Below are 13,730 nucleotides of genomic sequence, written 5' to 3'. Positions count from 1 at the left end.
CATATGTTAGTAACTGCTCTACTTGATTTTGATTTAGATGGTTAACTGTAATTGATTTAAAGTTATTGCATCTGTTATGCAGCCTTGATTTAAGAAATGCTGATTGCTTGATGGGTGATGATTGTATTAAATATTGATTCTAATTGGAGTGGGACTTTGGGAGTGGTCATGACTCATGAGCATTGTGATATGGTTGGACGGTTGAGAGTTGTCTGGTATGCAAGTCTTTTTTGATCAATCAAACATACTATAATCATTTCACCAAGTATTGGAAAATGCATATCTTATCCCTTTCTTCACCATGTATTAGTTACTTTTTTAGTTTACTATCCCCGGCATCCCATTCTACAATCTATGTTTGACTACTTGAGTTTCTTCATTAATCCTCTTACATAGTTGGACCTGTTTTATTCTCATTTCTAAATGTATATTATCCTTTTGTCCTGGATTTGATGTTAGTAGAAAGCCCATTTTCTTTCTAAACCATAATACAGATGGAGAGCCCTAACTTGTTTTAAAAAAGCTGCTTTAGGAGCAAGCAATGCTAGTATTAATGCTCTGTCTCAAGCCTATTTGATAAGGCATCCAATTTTTTAACTTTATTTAGTTGTACTAACCACTGATTCATACTCTTCTAAGGATCTAGTTTTATATCATTATGTTTATTACTAGTTTATGTAGTAGAAGATGCTGATGTTGCTGTTTTCTTTGTGGAGCATAACTCTATTAAGAAGTGTGGGAATCTTTCCTACAATCATACTAAAATGACTTGGAAAATTTCATGGTCTTACAAATCCCACATTGTTTTCACATAAAAGTGTGTAATGACATATAAGTGGGACTCAACCTATTACGTTTGACCATGGTCTTGAGATGAGTTTTTTTTTTTTTTTTAAATTAACTTCATATATTTATATCATATATATGAAGGAGGAAATTACAAATCAACTCCTATAACAAGGAGGAAAGAACCCTGGGTCTTGAGATGAGTTAGGGCTCCCTAACTTATAGACTTATGAGGTTGGGACATATTTGTTGATGATTATGCTTTGAATCCATTGGGAACATTTGTGATTACAAGGACTTGAGAGTGCTCTCTGTCATTAGCATAGCATCAAGGAATTATAAGGGTTAATTACAATTTGTAGGATAAGGATTACCTAGTTTTATGGTACAGTATCATATGTATGTATGCGTTTTTGTAATGGGAGAGGATAAATTTATTGCTGCTAAATAAATTGTTAAAATCACTCTTTTCAAGCTATATAAATTACTAGCTCAAGTATTGTATTGTTGTGCCCATGTGGAATCTAAAAAATAAATAACACTCCCCTCTGTCCTGCTTGCCATGACACAAGATTTAAGAAAAGGATGTTTAGGTGATAATAAAGCAGGAGAAAGAAGAAAGAATAAAGTAAGAGAGGAATTGTGTCATATTTCCATTCCATTCACTTGCTTGGTATGTTGGAACGAATGAGGGAATTGAATGAAAATGTAAAGGAAATCCAAAAAAGTTGTCATTTCAATCCCACCTTCATTCCATTCCATCATACCAAGCATGGCCTTAGCCTTTTAGATGAGGTGTTCACTTGGCATGATAACATTACTAGGCCAAACATTATGTTTAAGTCTCATCTCATCTCACATCCAGTCATATATTTTAACACTTTCATGTGCAAGGGTTTGACAAAGTTCTCATATTTGGTTTCCACCAAGATTATTAGTAGGATTTTAAAATTCATCTTAAATTTGTAACACAGGTGTTCTTTCAATTTCTGAATAATTGGCTTATTTATAGATCAATATGTGTTAGTATGCCTTGAATTTATTTTCGAATTGGGATATGATTATGTTTTCTAATTGGGATATGATTATGTTTCCGAATTAGGATAGGTCTCGTGTGTGCCTATTTATATGGGAGTAGATCACATAATTCTGTGATCGTGATCTTAGATCTGAAATCTGTAACTGCGGTCATAATACAATTTGTTCTCCGTTCTTGCTCGTGGATGTAGCCAATTGGCGAACCACGTAAATTTGTGTCATCTTTACGTTTTTTTCGTTTGTCGATTACACAATTACCCTATTCTGTCATAACAAACTAGTATCAGAGCCTGGTTTTCGGACTATGGTTTTGAATTCCGCATCTGTTAAGGTTTCTGTGTTAATCGATCAAGATGTCTGCTCTGAACGTGAAGGTCGACAAATTCACTGGGAGAAATAGTTTTGGCTTATGGCATATCAAGATGCGATCCCTGCTGAAGCAGCAGTGTTTGTGGGCACCGCTCAAAACAAAGAAGGCAATGGAGGATGATGAGGAGTGGACAACCTTAGACGAAAAGGCCCACTCGACCATCATGTTGTGCCTGTCTGACGATGTTATAATCGAAGTTGCTGATCAGGAGACTGCTGCTGCCCTTTGGACGAAGTTGGAGAGTCTATACATGACGAAATCTCTAACCAACAAGTTGCTCCTGAAGCAACGTTTGTTTCAATTACGCATGCAGGAAGGTATGCCCCTTCGGGATCATCTGGAAAATTTGAACAAAATTTTGCTGGATTTGCATAATGTTGATGTCATGAGCTGTTAGTTGCCCGTGGAGGGCAAATTTGAGGCAAAGATGAAGAAGTTTGTTTGTATGGTATTATGATGATGCATTTGGAAGGAGGATTCAAGTCAAGGTGGAGATTTGTTAGTATGCCTTGAATTTGTTTCCTAATTAGGATATGATTATGTTTCCTAATTGGGATAGGATTATGTTTCCGAATTAGGATAGGTCTCATGTGTGCCTATTTATATGGGAGTAGAGCACATAATTCTGTGATCGTGATCTTAGATCTAAAATCTGTAACTGCAGTCATAATACAATTTGTTCTTTGTTCTTGTCCGTGGATGTAGCCAATTGGCGAACCACGTAAATCTGTGTCATCTTTACGTTCTTTTCGTTTGTCGATTACACAATTACCATATTCTGCCATAACAGTATGCAATAATAACCCATCTTTTCGTCCTGCAGTTTAAGGATGTATAATACACTGGTGGAAAGATGCTTCACCGACTGCGTGGACACATTCCGACGCAAAACACTGGATAAGCAAGAAGAGACTTGTGTTCGCAGGTGTGCGGAGAAGTTCTTGAAGCACTCTATGCGCGTCGGCATGAGATTCGCTGAGCTGAACCAAGGTGCCGCTACACCAGACTAAAATGCGCTTTCTAGATGTGAAGCCAAGGGTATTCCCTTTAATAGTTTTGAAGATTTGTTTTTATTAGGAGTTGTTACTAATGCTACTATATTTGGATGCAACAAGGTAAGATATCGTTCCCTTTACAAGACTCCCTGCAGCATAATCTTTGCAGTTTTTGTTATGTCAAATATTGGTTACTACCATATAAAATTATCTACATTTGGTTTTTAGGTGCATTTTTTACAGCTGACACAAACCCACTCTCAAGTCTTTGTAATCATGGCATTTCAGAGTCGTTATTCATACGATTTTTTTTATCTATCGAACAATAGTAGTTGTCCCTAAGATTTGAAACGAGTTGCAATTAAAAAATTCATTATTATTGACAATAAACAATAGAAATCCGTAGTTTTTTTGTGTATCATAAGCTTTCAAATAGATGCATTTAAGAAGTGGAATACACTTGAGCTTTTTTTTTCGTAGTACTCACTCCATTTCACAAGTATTAGTTTATCATTTTTGGGTGTCCCATTTTAGGAGTGTCGGTTAGAATATTATATAAATGATAATAGGCTCACACTCCACTAATCTTTCCACTCACATTTTATTATAAAATTAATATATAAAAGTATGAGACGGATGAAGTATTATAGTTTGAAGTTAAAGTTGAGCTCATGTTTTTTTGTGTAGTGATATTTAGCTAGGAATGTCAATCGGGTCAGCCTATCAGGTTTTGAGCCAATCCTACTCAGGTTGCTGGTCACTCGGGTGCGGGCTAGTCATGTTGTGATTTTTTTTTTCGGGTTATAAAAGTTCAACCCTAAACTTAAAAGCTCGGCTTTCGGGCTAGCCCAGCAGGTTAGTCAGCCCATCAGGTTTTGAGCCAATCCTACTCAGGTTGCTGGTCACTCGGGTGCGGGCTAGTCATGTTGTGATTTTTTTTTTCGGGTTATAAAAGTTCAACCCTAAACTTAAAAGCTCGGCTTTCGGGCTAGCCCAGCAGGTTAGTCAGCCCATCAGGTTTTGAGCCAATCCTACTCAGGTTGCTGGTCACTCGGGTGCGGGCTAGTCATGTTGTGATTTTTTTTTTCAGGTTATAAAAGTTCAACCCTAAACCTAAAAGCTCGGCTTTCGGGCTAGCCCAGCAGGTTAGTCGGGTTGCTACCGATAAAATTAACATGCGATCAATCTAATAAATAATAATGAAAATTAGTTATATTTATAAAATGTAAAATATTTCATTATGATAAATTTGAAATACATGCTTAAACTCGAACATAAACATGATCAAAATACTAATATTTGATATTTATGTAAAATGAGACATAATATTTCGAGAAATATTAAAGCATGTTTTAGAAATTTAAATATTTTTTTAGTAAATTTGAAGTTTTCAATTTATTTAAAGTCTCTTATTTGCCTTCCCTTGAACATCTATTTAAGAGCCGGACCATTAATTCAATCTTTGAAAGCTTTTCGTGAGTACCATTATCGCTCGCTTCGTTCGCTCTCTCCGGTAGGTACTTTAGTACCTTCCCTTCTCGTGGATGCTTTCCTTCAAGCCCCCGGGGAGTTCGGCATACTTCGTTGCCTCATCGCTTCGAAGCGTACGTCCCTTCCTTCCTCGGTCCTCCGGTTCTCGGTCGCCCTCGACCACACTCCGCTTTCGCGTCGGGTTGCTCTCGGCTGCGGATTGCTTCCGGCTGCCTCCACCAATCCTTGTCCCCTGTCGTGGTGCTTTACGGAAAGCATCCCCGCTCCGGTCCGGTACTAAAGTACCTACCTCCGTTCGCTCACTCGCTCGCTTGCCCGCTGAACGCGGAATATATAATTTATATATTTAATATAAAAATAAAAGTTATTTTTTTAGTTATTTATATTATAAAAATAATATGAAGTGTCGAATTATGAATCAAACAAATACTCATATTATAAATTAAATCGAATTTTCGGGCTTGCCCCTCGAATTTTCGGGCCTTGACCCTAACTTACTTCTAGGAAATACTCAGAAAATAACCAACTTACTTTTATGTACTTCCCCTTCCGAAACTACCCCTGCCCGCCGTCGTACGCAAACGCCACAGAACATCCGGGCAAAGGATATTACCGGCATTACTGGAAATTCTATAAAACCTCTCCCTTCAAAAGTTCAAAACCCAGAGCAACTTCAGAAGTCCAAAACCCTAGCCCCAAATTCAACTCATTTGTTTTTCCTCTCAAGAAGAAGATTTAATGGCGGATAAAACGATTTCTCTGGACGGTATCAAGGCCTTTTGGAACTCCCAGGTTCACGATCCTGCTAAGTGGGATCACAACGTGGTAATTTTACTGCAATTGCTTCTTTTTTCAATGTTTATCTGTTTTTTCATAATTTTTCTGCTACGCTGTTAATGTTTTGATTGCATAAGTGCATTTACTGTAAATTTCGTTGTTCTTTTAGTTTTGTTTTTATCCGATTCGATTCCTCCCGCTCCCGGTAGGTGGAGATATGGGGCTCATTGGTGAATTTGATTCTTTGAATTCAGTATGTGTCGATCAGTATTTGGGGTTTATTGATCTTGCTTTTAAATTTTGGTAAGTGTTGAATTTGGCGTTTTAATGATTCTGCTAGTGACTTGGGCTTGACTTATGTGTTTCCACAATTGTAATTGGTTGGTTGGCTTGTGCGGGAGATGAAATTCAATTTGGATTTGGAAAATTGTATCTTAGTGTTCGCAATATTTAGATTAATGAAGTGATAGTTTGACAATTGAAGACTTAAAGGGAATGCATTTGAGCTCTAAATATGATCTTTATGAGTTGTTCACTTGTTTGCAAACGACCATATCTGCATTTATATCAGCTAAACATAAAGGGAACTTTAGAAGCCACATTATTTACGGATACATAGTATTTTGTGTATGAGTTTGAGTCTGGAAATAATGGGTAGACATAGTACTTTTCTGTGGACATAGTCTTCTGTGTATGAGTTAGTCTCTTAGAATTATGAGAAGGTATCTGTAGATACACTGTTTCATGTATCAGTTTTAGAGTTAGCATAATGAGAAGGTATAACTATAGTTAGAGTGTTTTCTGTATGAATTTTGGATTATACTGTGAATGTGAGAGGTCAAGTGAATCTCTGACTGGCATTTTGTGGTTAGTGAGTTAATATTGCTCTTGTTCAAGTCCTCGCCTTTCTGCAGCTTAATATTAGGCCTTCGGTTGTAGAACTTTATGCTGATTAAAACTTGGTTCTTGTTAGTCTTGTTATATTTAGGCAGCACTGCTTCATTGCTTATGCCATTTGTGTTACATATTGCAGAAATTACTCCGTGCAGTAGGTATTTTCGCTGGATCTATTGTGTTGATGCGCCAGTATGGTGATATGATGGGCATTTGAGAGATCGGGCAAGGAGTTTGAGCTTCTTGTTGGTAGGATGGAGTAGTTGGACGCATGTTTGCTTTATCTTCAGTTTACCCCTCTGCTTATGATCTTTGAATGGATCGCCTTTTAGACTAGCAAATCCATGGAAGAAGTACTTATACACTTGTAAAATTTTGATTCAAGTCTACTGGGGTTTTATGTGACATGGTAGTATTTTCCTAGCATATATGTCCTCCATCCAAAGAGAATGAGCAAAACCAAATTTTCTACTATCCCTTTAATTGTCTCACCTTGGTAAAATATTTATGTCGTTAAGTCAGTCCATTCACTAATTATTGCTCAATCTATGACATGGTTATTAGTCAATCCACGCACTGCTTCATTTATATGGTGGTTGCAATGTCGCCTCCAACCAAATTTCAACTTGCATTTAATTATTTAATGCTAGTTGATGAAATAGTTAATTTTATGTATTATGAGTACATTTTTTTTGTTTCATACCACAATCATCTTATTTGGTGCCCACAATACCACTTTTCTTTGTATAATAACCTTTAAACACTTTTCTTTTATAAAAAAGTTTACATCTCTACGTAGTTCATTTACACATCCACCAATTTTCACCAACTATTTCTTAAAATATATGTTGGCCAAACGTCATATAGTATAATGGATTGGAGTATGCTTATAGAATCGGCAATTTCACGTGTTGTGACTGAAAATATGCGTATAGTTAAATGTATTAGTTTGTGTCACCACTTGATGGTATAGATTATCTCATGTAGTATGATTAAAAATTTTGCTTAAAGTAATTGGACACCCCCCAATAGTAGATGATAATTATTTTAAAATATATAGATGCTAATTAAATGTGCTAGTTTGTGTAGAAATACTACTAATTGCGTATAGGAAAACGAATTATCCCATTATGAATTGTGGATCTAAGAGCATTAGAAATGGCGCCCGTCCCGACGGAATTTCGACCGGCGTGCCGGAAGTCCGCGCGGGACGTCCACCATTGTGCAAGGGAGGCACGGATACGGACATCTGCTGCGGACACCAGAGTTCCGCAGATATCCGTCGCGACGTCCGTGCGGATGTCCGCCATTGCGTTGACTCACACGGACGTCCCGATTATTGCATTGATTTCTTTTTTAATAATTCTATAAATACGTATCGTTGAACTTCATTTCATTCACACCACTTGTATTAACGAATATTTCTCTCTAAAATACTTTTCTTTCAAAGAACAATGGAGAACCACGATAGCGATTCCCCCTCCACGAGCGAGTCACATGCGCCTTATTTTTCCGTCGGCGGTAGTACGCCGATGTCCGCCGCGATGCCCCAAATGCCGTGGATGATGCCCCAATCTCAAACGGCGGCGGGGATGATGCCCGGGTACTACAACATGTACCCGCAGTGGTATGGGATGATGCCCCAAATGTCCCAGATGCCTGGGGCGAGTCCCGGAATGGCCCAAATGCCGGGGATGATGCCCCAATCTCAAACGGCGGCGAGGATGATGTCCGGGTACTACAACATGTACCCGTAGTGGTATGGGATGATACCCCAAAGGTCCCAGATGCCCGGGGCGAGTCCCGGAATAGCCCAAATACCGGGGATGATGCCCGGATTGCCGGGGATGATGCCCCAAATGCCGGGGATGATGCCCCAGATGCCCGGGATGATGATGCCCCAAATGCAAGGGATGATGCAATCGCTGGTGGACAACGTCTATCGGCCCTATATGGATTTATTGGCGCCAGACAACCCGCCGAGTACTCCTCTCGAGACTCAGTTCACTGGCATCGAGACGTTCTCGCTTGAGGAGTTGGGGCTATCTCCGATCTGGGATTCTCCCACCGACGCACCAACGGCGACAAGGAGGAGGGGGAGGGCAGGGAGAGGGGGGCAGGGGAGAGGGAGGGGCGGGGGCCGCTGAGGTGAGGGAGGGGTCCAGCGGGAAGAAGAGGACCGTCTGGAGCATGGAGGAGTGCATCGCGCTGGCAAAGGCGTGGATCAGTGTGGTGGAGGATCCGTACGTCGGGGCTAACCAGCACATCGACAGGATGTGGTGGCGCATTAGCCAAAGCTACCTCAAGTTCAAACCGCCAGGGGAGAAGCCTCACAACGGAGAGCAATGTCGGAAACAGTGGGAGCGGCTGAGCAGGCAGCTCAGCCGATTTGCCGGCATTTACACAAACAACCTCCACTCGGTAACCAGCGGCATGTCTGTCAAGGATGTGAAGCTCTTGTCTCACCATCAGTTCATCGACACTGGACAGGGGTTCGGGGAATTCAAATATTGGGAGGTCTATCTTGTGGTGCAGACTTCGGCCAAGTTCACTGCGGATGTTGAATCTGGCTAGCCGAAGCGGACGAAAATCAGCGCCTCCGGGGAGTACAGTAGCAGTGCTTGTTCCCACGAACTCCCCCCGCCGAGGCAGAGTTCCCGACACCCACATCGTCGGGCAACCGCCGTCGCCCGGTTGGGCAAAAGTCTACGGCGCGGATGGCGAGGTGAAGCGCCAGCGGATCCGGCGAGGCCCAATCGGCAGCACCCACCCAAAACGATCCCGAGAACCCCTCATTCGCCTACATCGCGGCACATGAAACCTTGTTACGTGCAATGGTTGAATGGCGCCAATCGACCGACCGCAATTACAAGCGGTCGCTTAAGGATATCATCAACGGTATGCGGCGCGATTTAGGGTTCGGAGACATGTCGGAGAGTGACGACGAGGGGGGTGGCGGCGGCAGGGACGACGAGGGGACTGGCGGCGGGGAATCCGAGGAGTGAGAAGGCAGTTTTTTTTAACAATGTAATTTTTTTAATAATTATATATTTTTTTAATTAACTATGTTTTTTTTAAATAAAGTGGTTTCATTTTCCCTGTATTTGTGTCGAACTTTTAATTCCGTAAATTGTTTAATTCCGTAAATTGTTTAATTTGTGAATTTTTATTGTGGAAAGTCTGTCGGGATGTCCGTCACTGTGCAGTGGGATGTCAGTATGACGTGACCGGAGGTGTTTTTGGGATGTCCGCGGGGATGTCCGCCGGGACATCCGCACCGCTGCTAATGCTTTAATGATAATCCAGTGGAATAAAACAAATTGAAGAATTAATTACCCATGATTCAGCATTAATTACCAATTCAGTAGAATGCTTATTGATAACCCAGTGGAATAAAACAAATTGAAGAATTAATCACCCATGATTCAGCATTAATTACCAATTCAGTAGAATGCTTTAATGATAATCCAGTGGAATAAAACAAATTGAAGAAATAATCACCCATGATTCAGCATTAATTACCAATTCAGTAGAATTTTACTCATTATTGGAGCCGATGGTAGGTCCCACACATCTCTTATCAGAGTCAAACTCACACTATAAAATGATTAAGTAAAGTCGACTATGAATCAGAGCCGTTGAAATCAATCAACGCCCTTCAATCGCACGGTCAGTCCACTCCAGTCGCCTCAATAGGCATCGTTGGATTATCGAAAGAGAGAATATTCGGATCGTCTCGTGAAAATCGATGCCTATGTATCTGGGTGTGCGCGAATAACTAAAGATTTGAAATTTAATGTGTGCGGTGTTTGAAAGAGATCAAATCCGAAAAACACGCATATATTAATGAGGTGAAGGAAATATTTTTCTCTCATTATTTCATTTGGATTGCACAACAAGGGGCTGGTGTCTCAACGAGGCCAACGGATCAGCACCCCAATGGCTTCACCCCGTCAGTCCCATCAACAATTCTTCCAAAGATTATGTTTTTTTTTGTTTTATCATGAATAGATATTGCATGGATTTCGATGTGCCTCTTTGATTTTTCAATTTTTTTTATAAAGATCAGCTTTTTCTTGTTTTTTTTGTGAAATGGTCTGGATAATGTTGTTTATGATATTATGTAGCTGCAGAGGGAGGTGTGGGTTGCTTGTTATCTGACTAAATGATTCTGATTTTTGGTAGATTTATGTGCATATGTTGTTGTTTTATTGCAATTGGCTGTAAGCATGTTTTACTTCAGTTTTAGCATAGGCACAAGAAATGATGCAATTTCAATGAGAAGGGAGAAGGAATCATTGAGCAAGATATTGTAGTACTCCATTTGATTGCTGTTTGTAATTGTGGATGAGGTCTGAGGTTTTTCCCCAGACAAAATCACATTATGCTAGTTCACCTAAGATTGATTATAGGAGTATATTGTTTTGATCTGTACGTTTAATTTTAATTCCCACAGATATACCATAATAACTGTTGTAGCTTTCCGTTTATTTGTAATAGATTCACCCCGGATGATCTGTGTATTATCTCATTTATTACTCTGATACTTGTCTTGTGACCTCTTTGCATGCCATAAGTGTTGATCTTTATTGTGCGTGTGAGATTTAGCTAATGTTTGTTGAATTCATGCATCGTATGCACGTGTCTTGGTTTAATACTGAAAAGCGGGGGAAATGTGTTTTTACTCTTTTAGAATGTTGATATTGGTTTCGTCTATGCTTTGCAGGTCTTGTTCCTTTTGTTTTTCTGCTACTTATTGTTGGGTGCTCTGCTAGAGCTCTTTACCCACTCCCAAGCAGGAGAAACGATAGAAATAGGCAACCATTACAAACATTTCGTGCATATAACATTGCACATCGTGGTTCCAATGGAGAAATTCCGGAAGAAACCACTGCCTCCTACTTGGTATGGATTTTCAGTGTTATACGCAAATATTTTATTAGTAGTTAGTACTTGATGCTGCCTAGCATTTTACTCCTGCAAGATTTTATCCTCACTAGAATAATCAATACTACAAAATGTGTTACTTGAAACAGTAGTATGCAATGTTGCATCCACGATATTAACTTAGAATGGTTAAGTAATTGTTTTAAAAAAAAAAATAAAATCACATTGTATTTACAGTTCTTGAATGTTGATTACTGGATTGAATTTGAAGTCAGGCTCATTTTCTGTCGACCTTATTCTTGTGCTAAAATGAACTTTGCAGAAAGCTATTGAAGAAGGTGCTGATTTCATAGAGACAGATATTTTAGCCTCCAAAGATGGTGTTCTTATATGCTTCCATGACGTAGTCCTCGATCAAACTACTGATGTAGCCAATCATACAGAGTTTGCCATACGTAAAAGGACCTATGAGGTTCAGGGGACCAATATTACAGGCTTTTTTCCAGGTAAAAATACCAAAAACAGGCTTCTTAGCTGTAAATGGCATAGAAATAGTGATGATCTTCATCTACATGTTTTTGTATTGCTTCGCTTTATTTCTAACTATCAATATCAATGATTAAAAATGCAGTTGATTTCACTTTAAGAGAGTTGAAGACGTTGCGAGTGAAGCAGAGATATGCGTTCCGTGATCTGCAGTACAACGGTTAGTGCTTGACATCCATGGCTTCTCTAATGATCAGCTTCTTTTATTCAGTCCAAAGCTTTGAAATATCCTTATAATTACCTCTTTTCTGCAACCACAAATAAAACTCATATAAATGAAGGATTACTATCATTGGATGCTGGACAAAGAATAAACCATTTGTTGTCTGATCGAGCTTTAATTTTCTATTAAAATGCAGGAAAGTTTTCTATTATCACATTCGAAGAATTCATTAAGATAGCTCTGGATGCACCCAGGGTTGTTGGAATATATCCAGAGATAAAGAATCCAGTATTCATCAATCAACGTGTGAGCTACCCACCTCTTGCTGCTCACCCAATTTTGAGAATATTTCATCAACGATTTTTTATTATGAGACTAGTTCTACCATACAATATGTACAAGACAGCCTGTAACTTATTTACATGCTTTTTTCAACAGGTGAAATGGCCAGGTGGCAAAAAGTTTGAGGATGTGTTCGTTGACACGCTAAAAAAACATGGATATGAAGGCACTTATTTATCCAAGCAATGGATGAAACAACCTGCTTTTATTCAGTCATTTGCTCCCACATCCCTTACCTATGTATCAAAACTGACCAACCTTCCCAAGATATTTCTTATCGATGACACAACAATACCAACACAAGACACAAATCAGGTTTGTAGTTTCAGTATATCTGTCTATGATAGCTTTCTATAATGTTAAACTAAAATTGTTGCTGGAATGCAGTCATACTGGGAGATCACTTCGGATAAATATCTCGAGTATATCAGGGAATATGTTGTGGGAATTGGGCCCTGGAAGGATACCATTATTCCTGCATCAAATAATTACATGCAAACTCCAACTGATCTTGTAGCCAGGGCTCATGCCCGTAATCTTCAGGTAGCTGTGTCTTTTTTTATTTTTCTGAGAAACAGTTGTGATCTCTTAAATTAGTATTTCGTCTCAACAACTGATGATGTTGGTTACATAATTTGCTTCACATTACATGATTATACATAGCACATGTCCCTTCTTCGAAAAATCAATGATAAATTGCTTCTTTGGTCTTGTTCAAGTAGCTTATGTCAACCTGCAGACAGTATGTACAGATGTGTTTGTGTCCAGTACTCAACAGTATTCCCAGTTTTTGTACATGGAATCATCACGTCTAGTTTATTTATGGTCTCAAATTCAATTCATAGAAATGTCAGGAAAATGAGGATCAAATCAATTGCATCAAAATTCTGACTTTATTACTTCACTGTTGATCAGGTACATCCGTACACTTTCCGGAATGAGTATTCGTTTCTGCACTTCAACTTCAGCCAAGACCCATATAATGAATACGCGTACTGGATAAATGAGGTCGGTGTTGACGGACTCTTTACAGATTTCACAGGGAGCCTCCATCATTACCAGCAATGGACTAGTCCCCTCTCGGTAGGAGAAGAGGATGCATATAACCTGCTCGATAAAATCGTAGCTATGATCACCAAGTTTAGACAGCCATAGTGTCTCATTCTTTGGATTGGCTTATCTGCCATGTAGATTTTTCTGTTTCTAGTTTTGATAGAAAATTAGGAAGGGAGAATTTGTCATTGCCAGAGAAAAAAATAGTTGGTTAATGGTTTCTCTTCTTGAGATGGTCCCTTTTTAATTTCATTGTATGTATACTAGTGTGTAATGCTCTGACATTATCCTAATGAACCTTCATCTCTCTGGCAAGTGAATTAAAATTTGAATTAGCCTTTTTTGTTTTAAGTTAAACTTAATTTATACAAAATGTGAAGATACTTCC

At 39.1% G+C, this 13,730-nt stretch overlaps 1 protein-coding gene and 1 long non-coding RNA gene across 2 annotated transcripts; both read left to right on the top strand.

The window, feature by feature from the left end:
- Positions 1-5,226: 5,226 nt before the first annotated feature.
- LOC121747017 lies at positions 5,227-6,825 on the top strand. The gene is made up of 2 exons (XR_006039100.1): positions 5,227-5,505; positions 6,491-6,825. It is a non-coding gene; the product is annotated as an uncharacterized LOC121747017 (long non-coding RNA).
- A 3,303-nt stretch (positions 6,826-10,128) lies between these two features.
- Positions 10,129-13,682, top strand: LOC121749791 (glycerophosphodiester phosphodiesterase GDPD6-like). Its single transcript, XM_042144426.1, has 8 exons — positions 10,129-10,303; positions 11,078-11,256; positions 11,561-11,744; positions 11,870-11,944; positions 12,144-12,253; positions 12,386-12,604; positions 12,677-12,832; positions 13,205-13,682. Exons 1-8 carry the CDS (start codon positions 10,291-10,293, stop codon positions 13,442-13,444), a joined length of 1,176 nt encoding a protein of 391 aa, XP_042000360.1. The 5' UTR covers positions 10,129-10,290; the 3' UTR covers positions 13,445-13,682.
- Positions 13,683-13,730: the final 48 nt, after the last annotated feature.

This window comes from Salvia splendens, chromosome 9 (genome assembly GCF_004379255.2).
Source record: "Salvia splendens isolate huo1 chromosome 9, SspV2, whole genome shotgun sequence".
In the NCBI taxonomy this organism is placed as follows: Eukaryota; Viridiplantae; Streptophyta; class Magnoliopsida; order Lamiales; family Lamiaceae; genus Salvia; species Salvia splendens.
This window is presented reverse-complemented; position numbering and strand designations above follow the sequence as displayed.